The sequence below is a fragment of the Vigna angularis genome, chromosome 1 (genome assembly GCF_016808095.1).
Source record: "Vigna angularis cultivar LongXiaoDou No.4 chromosome 1, ASM1680809v1, whole genome shotgun sequence".
NCBI lineage: Eukaryota > Viridiplantae > Streptophyta > Magnoliopsida > Fabales > Fabaceae > Vigna > Vigna angularis.
In genome coordinates, this window is record NC_068970.1 from 49,231,576 (window position 1) to 49,250,118 (window position 18,543).

At 32.6% G+C, this 18,543-nt stretch overlaps 2 protein-coding genes across 4 annotated transcripts; both read left to right on the forward strand.

The window, feature by feature from the left end:
• On the forward strand, positions 1-8,227 carry LOC108320952 (probable protein phosphatase 2C 9). Of its 3 annotated transcripts, XM_017552547.2 has the most exons (6): positions 13-306; positions 495-591; positions 3,468-3,707; positions 4,045-4,321; positions 6,937-7,091; positions 7,817-8,227. In XM_017552547.2, the coding sequence occupies exons 2-6, from the start codon at positions 556-558 to the stop codon at positions 7,955-7,957; spliced, it is 849 nt and encodes a 282-aa protein (XP_017408036.1). In that variant the 5' UTR covers positions 13-306; positions 495-555; the 3' UTR covers positions 7,958-8,227. The 3 variants fall into 3 exon arrangements, with proteins under 3 accessions (XP_052734499.1, XP_017408036.1, XP_052734501.1); XM_052878539.1 differs by lacking the exon at positions 7,817-8,227 and having other exon boundaries at positions 1-306; positions 6,937-7,365; XM_052878541.1 differs by lacking the exons at positions 13-306; positions 7,817-8,227 and adding an exon at positions 1,872-1,924 and having other exon boundaries at positions 6,937-7,365.
• Positions 8,228-17,105: 8,878 nt separating this feature from the next.
• On the forward strand, positions 17,106-18,450 carry LOC128195196 (uncharacterized). Its single transcript, XM_052872269.1, has 3 exons — positions 17,106-17,197; positions 17,522-17,591; positions 17,953-18,450. The coding sequence occupies exons 1-3, from the start codon at positions 17,106-17,108 to the stop codon at positions 18,448-18,450; spliced, it is 660 nt and encodes a 219-aa protein (XP_052728229.1).
• The last annotated feature ends 93 nt before the right edge of the window (positions 18,451-18,543 follow it).

Genomic DNA, 18,543 nt, shown 5'->3' on the forward strand with positions numbered 1-18,543 from the left:
AACAAGGGCAACCTATGCCTTTTGGCCCCATTCTCATTCCGTTGCTAACAAAACTGCGCAAAGACTTTCTCAACAAAACCAATACAAGACGGTTATCTAAGTCTACTCTTTCAACCATCCATCCCCTATTCCATCTTCCTATTCCTATATTATCAATCAATAAAATTTCACTCCTTATACGTTCTTCTCCTTCTTCCCTTTAATTTCTGCCTCTCTCTCGCTCTTTCCTTCCTTTAACAATTAACTAGAGACGACCCAATTGACTTCCAGATCTTTTTCCAGGGAAAAGTTTTGATTTTTGGATCGGTAAGGGAGTTTTTGGATTACCAATTCATTATCTGGGTGTTGGGAATTTCCTTTTTTTTTATCTTCTTTTTTTGAATTTCTTTTCTGGGATGATTGAATTGCTTCCTTTATTGATCGGCTTTCTTTTGGAACTTTTTAGTTTTGGACTTTCACTCGCGTTGAGCTCTTTTTTTTTTTTTTTTTTGCAGTTTTGTGGTAAGAGTTAGATGTTGACTGATAGACGGAAAGTTTGAGGTGGGGCTGGATTATATGGACAGTCTTTGTTGCTTCAGCTCTGTCAGCCAGGTGAGGAATTCTGTCCCTTTGGAATATTTTCTTTTTCTTTTGGAAATAATCAATCTCCATATGAGGATGTGAGGATGTCATGTGGTGAATTGCTGATTGAGAGTTGAGATTTAAGCTCTGCTGCTGTGCTAGAGAATGGACTTGGGACTTTTCCAAATTTTATTTTCTTAATCTTGATGAGAAAGGTTCTGTGAATTGATTATTTCTGTTCAAACAGTTGCCAATAACCAGCTTTTCTGAAAGCTTAAGCTTTTGATAGAGACATAACAATATTTTTTTCATATCTCTAACATGTTCGTCCGTGCGAGAATGTTTTGGACTTGACGACTACAAAATGAATGAGTTTGAGATATCTCATACCGACATTTAATTATAAAGAACAGTGGGGCCTTGGAGGATTTTCCTATAATAGGAATGCACTACAAGAATGGATGAAATTGATAAGTGACTGTGTTATTTGTGATAAAACAATGGAGCTCATCAGGCTTAAAAGGAGATTTTCTAAATAGCTACAAGACCAACTGTGTTTTATGGTATGTCTTAGAAATTTGGTTTGGGTCTAATTCAACACTACGATATTTACTTGTGAGGTGAGAGTTTTTTCTTACGTATATACTTTAATTTGGTCATTGAGTTAATTGATGTAGGAACTCCATCTCACTTCCCTCAATGATAATTGGATATTTCAAGTGTGAAGTTTGCAGAATTGAACATTTGTGGGTTGTCTAATAATAATGACATAATAGCAAGTGACTTGATCAGATAAACTGGAATCTTAGAATTTGAATTTTAGTCTAACTCAATCAACAAAACCAGTTTGCTTTGGGCGAAGTATCTTCCATTATATACTTAATTTGGTTATACCAGGAGGCATTGTGATATTTCCAACAGTATTGATAGCTGGGTGGTGAAGTTCTAGCTATAGCGCAAGTATTCTGGAAATAGAATATTTTGTTAGATGAATGTTCTTTCTAGATAAAATAGGATTAGTAATGGATATTTACATAGGAATACCACCTTTCGAGGAACATTTGACATAATCTTGCCTGAAATGGTTTGTCCACGTGTGGAAGCGAACAATTGAATCACCTGTTGAAAGAATTGGTTAGATGGAGGATAGATCAATGACAGGGTAGTGGTTGACCAAGGAAAACTCCAAGAGAAAATATTGAAAAAGCCTTGAATGTAAAAGCTCTTTCTCATAATTTGGTTTTATACAGTAGACATTGGTATTGTTTGATTCATGTACCTGCAATCATATGGTTTTGTTGTATATACAGTAAAGGTTTCACAGAAACTCATGAACCCTTGGTCATAGAAGCACTAATTCCAAGTGAGATCATCTTCTGTTTCTCTCAAGATTAAACCAATGAATTGTTGGTCCTTCCTTTGTTAATTTAGGCTATATAATCTTCACTTCTTTGCACTTCAAATTATTTTTCTGCCTAAGTGATCCATTCTTCACCTCTGACGATCTTCACTTTCTTAACTGGCATAAAATGCAAACCTTGGAAATTCAATCTGACCCCTGGTTGGAATAACTCCTTTCCTTATGATTGGAATTTTCTTTTTACTCCATTGTTCTCTTTCCAAGCATTCTCACAGAGGTACTGCAAAATGATTGTTGAATAATGTTTATAAGAGAAGTGGATGGTTGCCACGATGAATGTCCAAAACGTCAGTTGAGGACTGGAATGTGAAATTGAGTCTTCTGAATTGGCTTGATCAACATATAGCTGGAAGAGAACATGGTGAATGACACAGCAAAAGAATATATCTAAATTAAACAAACTGCCAAAAAAAAATATACCAACTATGCCAGCCAGTTTAGGAATAAGAACCAAGTAGCTATTGTGTAGCGTAATGGAAAGAAATGGGCCAAAGAAGGCAAAAGCAGATAAACCCACGTAAGGAGTTAATTTGAGGAAAAAGAGAGACGAAAGCTAAACACACCCGTAAAAGTACAACATGAATGCAAGAATAACATGGGCGCAAGCAACCATTAGGATACAAATGTTATCAGACAATGGAAGCTTCTCAACTTCAAACTTGGTCACAGATATAGTGATGGAATCAGATCATCAGATCATCAGATCAGAGATGGTGCCATGTCAACTAATTCTCTTAAGCTATTAAGTGAAAGCCTAAAAATGACTTTATATTTGTTTACAATGGCTACCAGTTAATTTGAAAATAAGTTGGCATATACTGACAGAAGGCTAGTCAAGAATGTGAAGACAATCGGTAATAGGTAAACTTGAGCAGCTTGTGTTGACTATCTGTTTGAAGGAAGAAATAGTCCTTTATGGATTTTTCTTTTGGGAAAATTTATTTTAGTAGATTTGAAGGTCAGGACATGCCAAGAGGCTCAAAGAGGGTTAGTCACTTCCTGGCTTCTTCCTTCACTGCCTGAAAATATTGGTGCCAGAGTGGCCAGAAGTGTTACTTGCATCATGAGAGAAAGAATATGGTTGGTTTTGTGAGATGAATAATTCACAAATCATGATCAATCTTTTACTGGATCAGAAATGTTGATACTGAAACAGGTTGGAAAGAGAACAATGGAGTAAAAACCCCATATGTTTAGTTACGCTGACAGATAATATTTTGGTACCATGCCAATGATGGATTTCTTGCAGCATCTGGGCATTGATTAAATAGAAAACCCCATAGCTAGATGGAAATATGAGATCATTATTAATATGTTTCTTCATTTTGTTTCTCACATTGTCTTAGTGACATCTTCCAACTCATTCCCTTTTGGTAATAATAGATATAAAGTTTTTCTTTCCTTTCCGTTATTATACATTATTGAAATATGTTAAACAAAATCTATAAACTCTCCTGTTGTTGCATTTCAATTTCTCTATCTGAAGGTGGTTGGAGGAAGATCTTCATCTAACTCTGGCAAGGGCAAGAGCAGTCAGTCCTCAGTCAAATATGGCTATAGCCTAGTCAAAGGGAAAGCAAACCATCCCATGGAGGACTACCATGTAGCAAAATTTGTCGAGTTTAATGGGCGAGAGCTTGGCCTTTTTGCTATATATGATGGACACCTGGGAGACAGTGTACCAGCCTATTTACAAAAGCATCTGTTTCCTAATATCTTGAAGGAAGTAAGTTGTTGAATCAAACTGAAGAGCTGTTATGCATTTATCATAATTTCATCTGATTTATCTGGATAAGAGTTTTGTTCATTTCAATTTTATATTGCTTATAGTATACTGATTTTCTTTTTCTCAAGTTCCTATACTTTTTGGCAATCAATATACTGCTATCAACCATATGAATGATAAGTCCTTTTAGTTTTAAAGTCTTGAAGAGGTTGGTAGTAAGATCTCTGTCCTAGCAAGATAAATTTGAAAGATCAAATACTGGTAAATTTGGCTTATTGTACCTTTTCTTACTATCTTTAGTATATTTATGATTGTGAATTTGTGATTCTTTATCCAGGAGGACTTCTGGAATGATCCATTCATGTCCATTTCTAATGCCTATGTAACAACAGATCAGGAAATTCTTTCTCATAGTCCTGATTTGGGACGAGGAGGATCAACTGCAGTGACTGCAATTCTCATAAATAATCAGAAATTATGGGTAGCCAATGTAGGAGATTCTCGAGCTGTTGTGTCAAGGGGAGGGGAGGCTGCACAGATGACAACTGATCATGAGCCCAATACTGAGAGGGGCAGCATTGAGACAAGAGGTGGCTTTGTCTCAAACATGCCAGGTTCATCAATTAACCCTCTGCAAGTTCTGAGTTGTTGCCTTAGGTGTTCTATGCTGATTTTTTTTTTTCTTCCCATAATGAGATTTTACAAGTCTCAATCTATTTTTCCTTTTCAAATTACATTTAACTGAGAGATGGACATGATATGTGTGTGTGAGAGAGAGGTTTGACTGTTCTATATGCATGATTTGTACTCATTAGAAAAGTAAAGGATGGGTTGAAAGAAAAGAATGAAAGTTTAAAAAAAGTGAAGGATAGGTTAAAATAAATCAAAGTAAGCTGCAGCCAATGTAAGTAACCTGAATTTAAATGTAAGATATTGTCCATATTGCTTTATATATGGCCACCATTCCAATTTTTAGATGGTTGGATCTTATGAGATATCTATAAAGTAGAATGAGTATCATATGGTTGTGGCTAATGCATGTTAAGTTGTTAACTTCATTACACGAGAATAAATTCAAGATAGATTTCTGTAATTTATTCAGCAGTGAAATTTATTTTGAGAGATGATTTTCTCAGACTTAATGACAATTATTTATATATGTATATGTTTAGTCCTTTCTTGAAAAAGTGAGTTAGATGTCATGTGCAAAGCTGCTTGGTTATCACAACACAACTTCATTTGTTGAATTAATGTTCCCTGAATTTTAATTTTGTAGTTATTATTTAATCCAAATAAAATCACAAGCAGCTATGGTCAAGCTCTATACTCACATTAAACCTTTGATCAAATAATGTGATACGAACTAATCATGGTTTTGTCTTGTTGGAAGCTTACCTTAACAATGGACACTCATAACCTGCCATAGTTATGACCATTTTGGGAGTTGTCCGGATTCTAGTCTTAAAAAGTAGGTGGTGTTAAGAAATGGACTTTAAGTCTAATTCAACCTTACAAAAATGGTTTGTAAGGTGAGGTTTACATCCAATATTGTGATTTGGTCTTATCTCTAGTCAATATAAGATCTCTACCACACTCCTCATGCCTAAGCATATACAACTCGAGCGTGGGATTATATATCTATGGGTGGTTCGATAACCAGACGATAACATGTGGAACAATAAATGTAGCAAAGAACGAACTTTGCTGGATAGACTCTAATATAGCTCTGATACTATGTTAAGAAGTGAATTTTAAACCTAACTTAACCCTACAAAACCAACTTATAAGATGAGGTTTTCACCTACTTGTATATTGTAATTTAGTCTTATCTCTAGTTAATGTGAAATCTCGTAGAAATTAAAAAAAAAAGTGTATTCCAAGAGGTAGTAGAACATATGTTCACTCTTGAAGGATTCCACCATCATTATGAGAGGTTAGGAGGAGAGGTGTGATAATTTAAGTATACTAAATCATATTCGTGAATGAAGTCATTTACCACCATTGTAAATGAGAGCTCTTGGCAAGAGAGAAGAGACTATATTAAGAGGAAGATTGTGTGAAGGGAGGAAAATTTAATAGAAGAGACGCGAGAGTCACATGCAAGTGAGATAGTCTTTATCATTCTATTGAAATTTTTGAGTGGGATACTCGGGTTTTTGCTATTTGGGAAGAGTTCCTCAAGTCTATTCATAAAACTTATGTTATAATTGTAGAAATAGAGCTGCGCAACAGAAGTGTGGTTGGCCCATAAGTCACCTGTCCTTAGATCAGAATCAGGCTTTAATACCTTCTTAGAAAATGAATTTTAAATATAACTTTACTTTACAAAATCAGTATAAGGTAACTTATATACTTACTTATATACTATAATTTAGACATATCTTTAGTCAATGTAGGAACTTCAACAACTTATAATTAAGAGGGTTTTTCAAATTTGTTAAAAAAAATTGTAATGAGAACAATTTTTTAAAAGAGTGAACATTTGTTGAGATGTTCTTGTGGACATAAACAAGAAATGTAGCCAATAAGTGTATTATTTTGGAATGGAATCATTTGCTTCTAGGGTGTGCTGAAAAAAAATTCGTTTGCCTAAGTGTTCTAAGTTGTCTTTAACTGATGGTCCAAATGGTTACTATTTTCTGTGTTAAAACCCAACCACAGGGGCATGCTACTCATTGTGGCTACACTTAATCAATCCCAGTTTATCACATGTTCACTTTGTAGAATGACTCTGAACTTCTCTGTTTGGACTCTGTTCATCATTGAGCATCTTTTTTTTCTCTTTAATCATGATTTGTTATTACTATTACCATAATATCATTATGGTTTATGATTACTATCATCGTTATTTTTTTTTCTAGAGAATAAAGGAAAAAGCCTTATAGTTCAACATAGTTTCCTACACTTTTGGATAAGTATTACACACTGAGGAGAAACCATATGAGGAGGAATGATTTGACATCACTGTAAAGTCCAAATTGCATGAACAATTTTTTATTGAATAACTTTATCACCATCATCACAGTTACTAATTAAACGTTTATCAAATAAATTAGATCTGTATCACTAATAATTTGAAAAAACAAAACAATGTTATACTTTCAAAATGAATTAAGAATTATTTGATTACATACATTCTATATGAAATATGATTGAAAATATTAGGATTCCTTTTTGTTGAATGCTTTCTATTTTGTAATAATTTCTTCATTTTTGTGGTTTATATCAGGTGATGTTGCAAGAGTGAATGGGCAGCTAGCAGTTTCTCGAGCCTTTGGAGACAAAAACCTCAAAACACACTTGCGATCTGATCCTGACATTCAGTACGCTGATATCACCCCAGATGTTGAACTTTTGATACTTGCTAGTGATGGTCTATGGAAGGTTGATGTTATTCTCTTTTTCTCTATTTTTCCATTAAGGCAAAACTGCACTTTCCATGCCTTAATTCACCTTGAATTTTTTATTTCTTTTACTTCTGTCCTCCAACAATTTAATTCATTTTTATTTCAACTTTTCTCAAATCCAAAAGTTTGTCCCAATTTCTGACTAACAACATCATTGCAATTGCTAATAGTGGCAGCCTATGTGTGGACAAGTGCATCATTGGCACTACATCTAGGGTTCCATTTCATTACCATTCCCAATATTTTGAGTCCAGATTCTCTTCTGAATTTTTTCTGTTACCTATCTGTTGAACCTTCAAAATACACTAAAAGGTTAATAACACACACTTCCAAAAAGCACTATAATTGAGTCAAATAATCAAGAATCACTAAAAAGTGTTTGATAGTGTGTTGCTGCTAATAGTTGCAAGTGTTTTTTTTATGCCATACATGCAAGTTCCATTAGCATTTCAGCAGGTTCAGTGGTTGGGAACTTGGGATGAGGGTTGAAAAGTTTAAGTCTATATCAAAATAAGTTTCTCTTGTAGGTAATTTATGCATAAAGTTTTTACATTATACATTTTATTTTCTTGGAAGTGTTAACACAGAAGTCTTAGACAATAGAAAATGAAACTCAATGATGCATCAGGAAATTGGGAAAGGAAAAACACATTGTTTTGGCAAATAATTATTCCATGTACTTAAAATTTGCACTTATTCCAGGTAATGGGAAATCAAGAAGCTGTTGATATTGCAAGAAGAATAAAGGATCCACAAAAAGCAGCCAAACAACTAGCCACTGAGGCATTGAACAGAGACAGTAAGGATGATATTTCCTGCATTGTAGTTCGTTTCAAGGGTTGAAAATTGGAACATACACACTCTCTAAAATCAGGGTATATATTTATATATATATTATTCTACAAATCAAGATGCAATTCCATACCCATGAAAATCCATCATTAATTTGGAATATCCTGCAAAATAGGTTTTGCCCCTTCCCTTCATATGTAAAAATATAAAATTTAAATTCTCGAATTTAGGTCGTGGCGTTTAGTATTTCTTGATTTCTTCGTGGTGTAGATTCACACAATAATTTTCTTTCAATATGCATTATTATTATTATTATTATTATTACTATTATTATTATTATTATTTATTATTATTATTGTGTCGTGGAGCAGTGTGAAGAAGATGACAGCAGCAGTTTATAATTTCAACTGGGTAATTTATACATTTATTTTATAAACCGATGGTATGATATGGTTGAAATGACCTAACTTGTGTATTTAAATTATTATTTAAAATTATTGTTGCGAATTTAAGTCACAATGAGTATTTTCTGTTGGGAATTTAAATTATTATTTAAAATTGTTGTTTAAAATATTAAATTTATTTTCCTTTTCACCATAGGTGTGCCCACCAATATTAAAGAGTTAAATTCTCGCCGTGTGATTTGGTGCGGCTTTTATTTGGGCTTTTTTTTTCATTTCCATAATCTCTAACTGTGCTTTTATAACTTTTAGAATAATTATTTTATTTTCTACGAAAGTGACTTCTGAATATCTATTATGGAAAATTTTTAAATAAATATTTTAAAGTTTTTGAAACATGAGTCTTAGAATAAGATTTTTAGAAAAGAATTTCTGAAATAAATTTATCGAAACAGAATTTTAAGGAGAAATTTTTCAAAACAGAAAATTGTTTTCTGGAACAAGTTTTTCGGAACATATGTGATATATATTAGAGAAAGTTTTCTGAAATACATAAAATACGTTTTGGAACGAGTTTTCAAAATGAATTTCTTTCTACAATTTCCAAATATATAAAAAAGAAAAAAATTCCAAGAACGTGTTCTAGAAAACAATTTCCAAATCTGAATATATTTGTCAAAATACGTAATACATTTAAAAAAATACTTTCCGGATTAGTAAATCTGAAATTTTGTTTATGTTTTTTTTTTAATTCAGAAGTCTTTTATAAATCTGAAAAAAATAAATAACAAAGAACATTTTTCTATATAAAAGTTTAAAACCACAATGCAAATTAATTTTTATCATATTTTTTGAAACTCGTTATAGGTACATTATTGTAAAACATTAGTTATCACCCGCAAATCCCTCACTTTGGTGAGATGGGATGAGGAAGTCATCCTACAAATCTACTCTCTCACTCTTGCGAATTCGGGAAAGTGAACACATTCGATACATGCCAATTCGCACTTGCAAATCCTTTCGCACAGTAAACCCTCTCAAAGAAACACATCCTTGGTGATTCAGTGTCGGAACTCTAAATATGTTGTACAAATTCACATATGATATTTTCGCCCTTGTTTGTTCCTTTTACCTTGTTTGATGACACGAAGATCTATTGAGTACATACAATTTTTCAGTTGAAACAAGCAACAACTAAAGAATCTTTTTTTTTCCTTTTTCTGTGTTCACAGAGTAACTATAAATTGGCTGAATCTTAAGTCACCTTTTTCCTGCTGTATACCAAAGCCAATGAGATAGTGGTAATTTTGACCAATTTACTACAATGGAAACAAAATCGGTGACCGACATGAATCCAATCGGAATGGTTGTTTGAAATTTTCATAAGTTAATTTAATTTTTGGAGTGGTATATATGAGTTAGTCTGCCTGTTTTGGCTCATGCAACATGGGTATTTCACCATACACCTCCAAGTCTTTCACTTTGCACCTCCAAATATTCTCAAAATGTCAATATTGTCCATACTTAAAACAGTATTAATATTTAAAAGAATTAAATGGTCAAAGATTCTCTAAAATATCAGTTATTATTCCTCAGCAGGAGCTATTATTTTTCACACTTGCGCATTTGAAAGCACATCACATCTCACTTTCTCTCTTTCTCTCTTTCGTTCCTCCCCTCTTTCGCATCTCATTTGAACAACACACTCTCTACTTCCAGGCACACTTCAGCAACACAGAGGCACCACAACACCATAGGTTCGTCTTCTTCCACTACTTCCAAGCACATTCCAGGCACACACAAACACCACAACTTCGTCTTCTTAAGTACCAGAGGTTCGTCTTGTTATTTCTGTGGAGGTTGAAGTTGTTTTTGTTGTTGGATCCAACGACACACCACATTGTTTCGTGTTTGTCATTTTGGTGGTGTTGTTCCTTTCGTCGATGTGAGACCTGTCAATTTGGCCCTCCTTACATGGTTTGGCCCTAACCCGCGTGGGTTGGGGCCAAAAAAACCACAGGGCCAAAAAGTCCCTCGCAGAAAAAGTCCACGGGGCCAAAATATCTTCAAAAGCCCTGTGGACCAGGGCTAACCCATGGGCCTTTTTTTTAGAAAAAATGTTCATTTTGAATACAAGAAAAAATATAATTAACTCCTAATTTGTTACAAAAATAGTTACTATAGAAAATAAATTGAAATTTTTATAAGAGGAGAGTTCTAAAATCAAGAAGCAAAAGCAAAATGACAATATTTATTGAGTTAGATTCTCTAAGTATATAATTAAAAGATCATTTTATAAATTTGAAATTTAAATATTTAATTTCACTTTTTTTTTAAGTTATAAGTAAGAAATTAAATTTTTATCTAAAATTATCCTAATTGAAATTTAAGAGAAGATTTTCTCTAATTGAAGCTCTTGATTTAAAAAAGTAGGCTTCTTTATTTTCTTAGAAAGTTATTGAAAAAGAAATTAAATATAAATGATTTTCTTTTTCATTTTATACTCAACATATCATGTTCATAACAAAAATAAAAAATAAAAAGAAAAAACCCATAAACCTTGTGCAGACTGAAGTTGTATTCGCCCATAGAATTCAATCTCGTCATACTACTCACTCAAAATGTTTACATTTTAAATGTCATAAACATAAATATAAACATAAACATAAACATACATTTATGTTATGTGTTCTAGTTGAAAGTTAAAAATAAATTATTTAATGTGTTAGTTAAAGAATTGAAACACTATAACATTTGTCATTCTTTAGTACTTTAGGTCTATTTAAAATTTTCATTTTTTTTATAAATTTTTAAGAAATTAACTTTCTTTTTATAATATATCTTATGGTGATTTTGAGAGAAGATTATCAGAGAGAAAAAAACAAAATAAAACATAAGTTTAATTTACACATAAAATATTAATACTATTTTTGATCAAAAAATTTTAGATAATAAATTTTTGAATTATTTTTAATTTTAAATAATTAAAAGCAGACTGAGTGATATTTTAGAAGTCGAGAAAACAAAACAGTGATTCTTTTTAAGAACTGTAAAAGCAGTGCAAATATTATTAATTGGTGTCTGCAACATAAGACATAATTTTATTAAAATTGACAACAAAATAAAGCATTTTTATAATATTTCAGTAAAATAAATTTGTAATACTATTTAGTTGTATAAAATTAAGTGTGTGGTTTGCAATTGTTTTTAATTATTTAAAAAAGTGGTTATTTTGAATATTAAATATTCTATTATACTATAATTAATTAGTTTTATTTAATAATTTGAAATAGGAAATCAATTACATGAATATAAAATTTAGTACTTTTAATAGTTACTATTAAGAATGTTGAAGTTTAGTTTCCAAAAAAATTTTAGTGGGCTAAACTCATCTTAACCCTGACCCTAACCCCCTTGAGATGGGGGTTGGGGCTTTTTTTTGGCCCCCATTTGAGGGACTTCTTAAGAGGGGGCTTTTTCAAGAGTGGGTTAGGGCTAGTCCCGGATCATGGGTCAAATTGACACCTCTAGTCGACGTTGCTTCTACTCGCTGCTAGCCAAAAGTTGGTGGATTCCCATATTTATTTTCAATTGGATAGTGTGTTGTAGATATAGATCTTGTAGGGTAGTATTTATAGAGGATTAAAAGTTGTTATGTTACTATTTTCACGACTGATTTGCACTTAATCTATTATCCAAACGCGATGAGATTGGATCAGATCTAGATAATTGATTCATCCGATATAGGTTGAATTAATTATCCAAATCCAATTCAGTCCTCTTTGCGTTTGGATATCCGATTCGTAACCTCTTCAATTTTTTTTAATGATTTAATGATTATAAATGTTCTATTTATATTTTTCCTATAATAAATGTTCTCTTTTATAAATTTTCTGTTATGTTAATTATTTTTATGGTTAATAAAATTTAATTATTTTTATAGACATAATAATATTTAATTATATTTATAGACATATATTTAATTTTTTTAATGAATTAAATATTTAAGTTTTGATTAAGCTATGTTGATTTTAATTATTTTATGTTTTTTTATAGTTTTATGGTTTTTATTTTATTTAAATTGTTATATTTTAATTAATTAGTTTTTTTATATAAATAGTGGAATTAATTTTATTTATTTTGAATTCTATAATTATTTGAAATGGATGTTTTCTGTGTAATGTTGTTAATAAAAAAAAATGGAATAGATATGCCTCGTATTTGAGGTGCACCTTCACATGACGGAGAGAGTTTCTCACAGGGTAAGAGGAGGAGACCTACTACTTCTACTCACAGAAGACATGGAGTAGCTTAGCATAATGTTAATGTTGAGGAGCTTGAAGATGTGAGGGTTGAGGAGGATGCAATTGAGGAGCATGATATTGAGGAGGAGGAGCATCAGAATGTTCCTGAAGGTGAATTTCTTGCAGGTCCAGTAGATGTTTTAGTACTGACACATTACATTCACCATGTTGTCTATGCAATATGGCAGGGTCGGGTAAGTGCAAAACTTTAATTGTAATTATTATTGTCTAGTTGAAATAAATTTTATATTAAATATTATTGTTTAGGTTCGGAAAAGATCAAGTTGATCTCCCATGGGAAGAAGTTAAACAAACTAGGATCTTGCCACGAGGGCATTATAGACATCGTGTATGGTTCTGGTTTGATGTCTCTGGTGGGCATCTCATATGACTACGTCGATAAGAGTCTAGATTTCATTTCGAGACCAACAGTTTTCATCTCCCCGTAGGTGAGATGTCTGTGACTTTAGATGATGTGTCATCCTTGCTGCACCTCTCAATTTTAGGCTAGTGTTGTAATATGGAGGAAGTAGACTTTGAAGAAAGTCGACGTGCCATTGTGGAGCTTTTAGGCGTGAATGACGGGAGAGCTAATGCTGAGATACATGCAGCTCATGGTGCGAAAGTGAGCTGACTTCGAGAGATCTATGCTGAGTATTGTGAGCAGTAGTAGTGGGAGTACGTTGCCCAGGCATATTTGTTGCATCTAGTTAGATGCACTATATTTGTTGATAAGACTGCCACATCCATTCTTGTGTCTTACCTTTTGCTCTTTAGAGACGTACATGCATGTGGCCGATATGCGTAGGGCGTTTCTACACTAGCATATATATATATATATATATATATATATATATATATATATATATATATATATATATATATATATATATATGAGCAACTAGGAGATGCCAACTTGGCTTCCACTAGGCAGATGACAAGTTATTTGAATCTATTACAAGTACAAATATAGTTTACACTTTGATTTGCTTGAATTGTTTCAATGTGGATTATGAAATAATTTTTAATTTTTAATTTTGTAGAGTTGGATATATGAGCACTTCCCTACATTGGGAAGAAGGCGTCTAGTGTCTTTGTACATGGAAGACAGATCACGTGTTGTAAAGTGGGAGTCACCGAGGTAGGGTTCCACCCTCGTAGAGGTAAGGGTACACTTGGCTGACTGACATATGGTTCAGTCACTTGGTCCCTATTTGAGTCACATCGGGAGACTCGTCCTTTTTACGACATTTGTATGTTCTTGCGATGGATCAGGATTGGTGACACGCTAAGCCGTCATTTGCGTGAGCGTGTTTTGAGCCAGTTTGGGTTTCAACAATCCATCCCTCGAGACCTACCCATTGTTGCATATGCGGACATATTGGCGACCAATAATGTCTGGTTGCACTTTCAACATCATGTTGTTAGGGTTGTGTTCATCGATAGATTCCCATCTGACTATGTTGATAGTTACCTTCCGTGGTTTGAGATGATATCCCATCATTACATTATTCTTGTTGTCGATGAACACCGGTCGAATCTTGCTCCCAGACTCCGACGTGATATTCCAGATGAAGTATCGCATCGTCGTAGATTGCCTTCACAGTCTAGTGTGCTGGTATGTTTACCTACATTTTTTATGTTATATAATTGTTTTGTGATTGTTTATATAATTGTGTGTCATTATTATAATGCAGGATGTAGTGAAGCACTTTGTCATCGTTAAACTAAACAATGATCATAAAAATAATTACCACACATATTGTAACTATATACAAAGCATTTCCCACATAATAGAATAAGATAACAAACCACAAAGTTGAAAGTCAACTAAAACACATGAATAAGTCAACTATGCACTAACCATACTTCCTCTTTTCAACATACACCTACTAAATGATGACAAACTCATTTACCTCCGAAAGTGAACCCCACATGGGTCCATCACTTTCCTATAGTGTCCTTTTTTATGTTTGCACATGCACATATGAGGTTTTCATGCATTCATAACTTTCTATACACACACAAGGGTCCAGGCCTATTAATTTTTCCTTTATTGAAGTCTTAAACCCACGTGAATCTCCATGCAAACCATTTTTGCTTTTCTCCCATGAACCCATCAACACAAAATTCTATACAAAAACCTAATAGACTATCTCACCAAACTTATTATCACTTAACCATCATCATAACAACCTAGAACACTAAACTGCAATCACTATATCACTAGGCAATACCCCAACTCATTCCAAATGCACCCAACAACCCACGTAAGTTAATGAAATTCTCTTTTTCATGATTACCTATAATTTGTTTGCACATTAAACTCCCAATTTTAAAAGCCAAAGTCACTATGCGCAGATGCCCATATCACGCCCCCAACATTTTCTCAAGATAAAACCATAATAAGCATGTTCACTCCCCCAAGCCACAACCCTATAACTTGTTTGCACATTATAGGTTTATGGATGCATTCACATTACATGTATATATTATAATGCATAAATTATTGATCACAAGGTTAGATATATTTAATAAAATATGTATGATATATTTAAATACATTTATGGTCAAAAGCATAGCATGAGATATATTTAATAAAATATGTATGAGATATTTTAATATATTTATGGTTACAAGCATAGCATGAGTTAATAAAATATATATGTCTTTCATGTCGAGGAGAAATCATTAAGATTGTTATTAATATGATATATACAAGCATGAGATCTTAAAAAAATAGTTTTATGTGGTTGTAAAATATTTATAAATATGAAAAAACTTGACTAAATATTTATTCATTTACATATATTCTTTAAAATTTATTCAAGCTCTTTAATTATTTTTAGTTAAGAAATGAATTTTTATCTTTAACCTAAGATATTATAATATGTACTAACATTTCTTATTTATTTAAAAATAATATAAAACCTTAGAAATTTATTTATAAACTAATATTTTAGATATTTATTGATTTCTCTGGGACGATGGTGGCCGCTGTTTGCTTAAGGGAGTGGTCTATGCAAATCCACTTATCTTTTAATTTTTAATTCAAACATAATTTTAGAATACATATCTCCAATATTTCTAGAAGATGGGTGTTGCAAAATAAAATAAAAAAAATCTTATTTAGTTTTTTCTCTTTTATATGTATACTTAATTTTGTCTCTTATCTAAAAAAATCCTGATCCAGTCTTTAATACAATTCTCTTTTATATCTTATTTTTATTTTTGAGTGCAATTCATGTTTTTAATATATTCATTTTTATTTTCCATCCCTCTAAACTTTTTTTACCTACATCTTTACTCCTTTCACATCTTCTCCCAATTTTCAAACCAACATACCTATGGGTGGTCAGGACATCCGATATTATAAATTAATTTAAGAATTTTTACATAAAAAGAAAAAAATTGTTAAAAGGTAAAAAAAAATTGTTAAAAGGTAAAAAATACGTTTTTTTTATATTGAGAAACTTTACAAAACTGGAAATTATATTAGGTACACTATTGCAATTTAAAAAATAAAAAAGTAAAATGATTGACCAATAATTTATATATTATAATATATACATGTAATAGGTAATAGGTGAATCGATGTTGTGCTGATGTGTCCCGCTAAATATAAAATAATTTAAAAAAAATATTTTAAGTTTTTTTAAAAGTAAATATAACAACAATAAATTAAGTTATATATATATATATAATAAAAATTTACTAAGATAATAAATTAAAAAATTAAAAAAAGAAAAAGAGGAGAAGTTTTGTTGAATTGTAAATAAAAACAGATTCAGTTACACTTTTCATGTATAAATTTGTAATTTACTTCAAAAATCATAAGAGAAATTTTTTTACAGTATCTTGTTAAATGCTTTCTAGTTGCTTTTGTTCTACCTCGTGGCTTCAAATCTCAGCATTCTCTCTCTTTTTTTTTGGTGCTTTTTGCCTCTTCTCTCTTAAATCCTAGATTGTATCAAGAGCTTAATGGCAAAAGATTTTTGTGGAGTTGTGGATGTAATAAGTCTGGAAGAGTGTGGTGTATATTCCAGAAAAAGTGTTATTTGGAAGGATAAATCCTTAGAGTGAATAAGGAGGTTCAAGAAGCTTCAAGGTTAAATCAAAAAGAATATGACAGGGTTTGGAAGAATACAGGGGCCACTTCTAATATTCGATGGAGAGTTGTTTAATGATTAGAGCATCAAGATGCAAGCCATATTTGGCTTCCAGGATGTTTCAGATGTGATAGATGAGGGCTTGCTTGAGTTGAACTCAAAGGCTACTAATGAAGATAAAAGAAACTAGAAAATGCAGTAGAAACTGGACAATAAGACACATTTTCTTCTTTATCAGTGTGTCAGTCCAAAGATCTTTAACAAGATCTCAAAGGTTGTCACTACTAAAGAAATATGGGAGATATTGGTGAAGATCTATGGGAATGGTGACAAGAACAAGAAGGTGAGACTACAAACATTGAGAAGGTAGTTTGAAATTTTGACCATGGATGAAAGTGAAACTGTGGCAGAATATTTTGACAAGGTGCAGGAGCTGGTTAATGCTATGAGGGCATGTAAAGATGACATTACAAACCAGTATGTGGTGGATAAAATTATGAGAACCCTAACTCCAACTATCACCTCATTTGAGGGATTATGAGTTATTCTATGATGCTATTGTTACAATATGAGGGAATTTTGTACATTATGTCCTAACAACATAAGCTAAACCCATTGAGTTTGAACAAGGTATTACAAATAAGAGATGGTAGAAGGCAAAGCAGGAGGAAATTGAGTCTCTTGAGAAGAGTCAGACATGGGAATTGACTAATTTACCTTTATATAAGAAGCCAATAGAATTAAAGTGGATCTACAAGTCAAAAATAAATCCACAGGTTGTTGTTGTAAATACAAAGCCAGGTTGGTTGCTAAAGGATTTCTACAGAAGGCTGAAGTGGATTATGGGGAACTTTTTGCTCATGTAGCAAGGGTTAAGACAATCAGGTTGATAATATCTTTAGCAGCTAAATTTCATTAGTATTTGCATCAACTAGATGTGAAATCTGCTTTCTTAAATGGTAAACTAGAAAAAGAGGCGTATGTTTTTCAACCATAGGGGTTTGAGATCAAAGTGCACCAACACAAGGTGTATAGCTGAGAAAGGCTCTTTATGGGATTAAACAAGCCCCAAGGGCCTGGAACCAGGGAATTGATGGCTTCATGCACATTATTGGGTTTGAGAAATGTGTTTTAGAACATGGGTTGTATGTGTAGTGTTGTCAACATAATCGCAAACTAGAAAAGTTGATAGTTTGCCTGTATGTTGATGATCTCCTAATTATTGGAAGTAGTGCGAGCTAATTTCTAATTTCAAACCCCAAATGCTAAAGGAGTTTGAGATAAGTGGTTTGGGAAGGCTTAGCTACTTTCTCGGGATCAAATTCATTGAGACTGGGTGTGAAATTGTGATGCATCAGTCAATGTATGTTTTAGACTTGTTAAAGAGGTTTGACATGCTAAATTTCAATGCTGCCAACACCCAAGCAGAACTGGGATTAAGGTTGGAAAAGGAGCCAGAGGAGGAAGCTGTAGATCCTACAACTTATAGGAAAATTATTGGAAGCCTGAGATATCTCTGTAACACTAGACCAGATTTGTGTAAGGCGAAGTATATAGCTGCCTGCGAAGCTACGTGTCAAGCATCTTGGTTGGTTTCTTTGATGGAAGGGTTGAAGGTTGAGTTAGCTGGAAAAGTTAGACTATTTGTAGACAACAAGTCAACCATTGATCTAGCAAAGCATGCTACATCCCATGGGAGGAGTAAGCATATGGAAACCATATTCCACTAGATCAGAGAACAAGTCAGCAATGGAAAGCTAGAGGTGGTATGCTGCAGATCCGAAGACCAACTCACAGATATACTCACCAAAGCATTGAGTGCT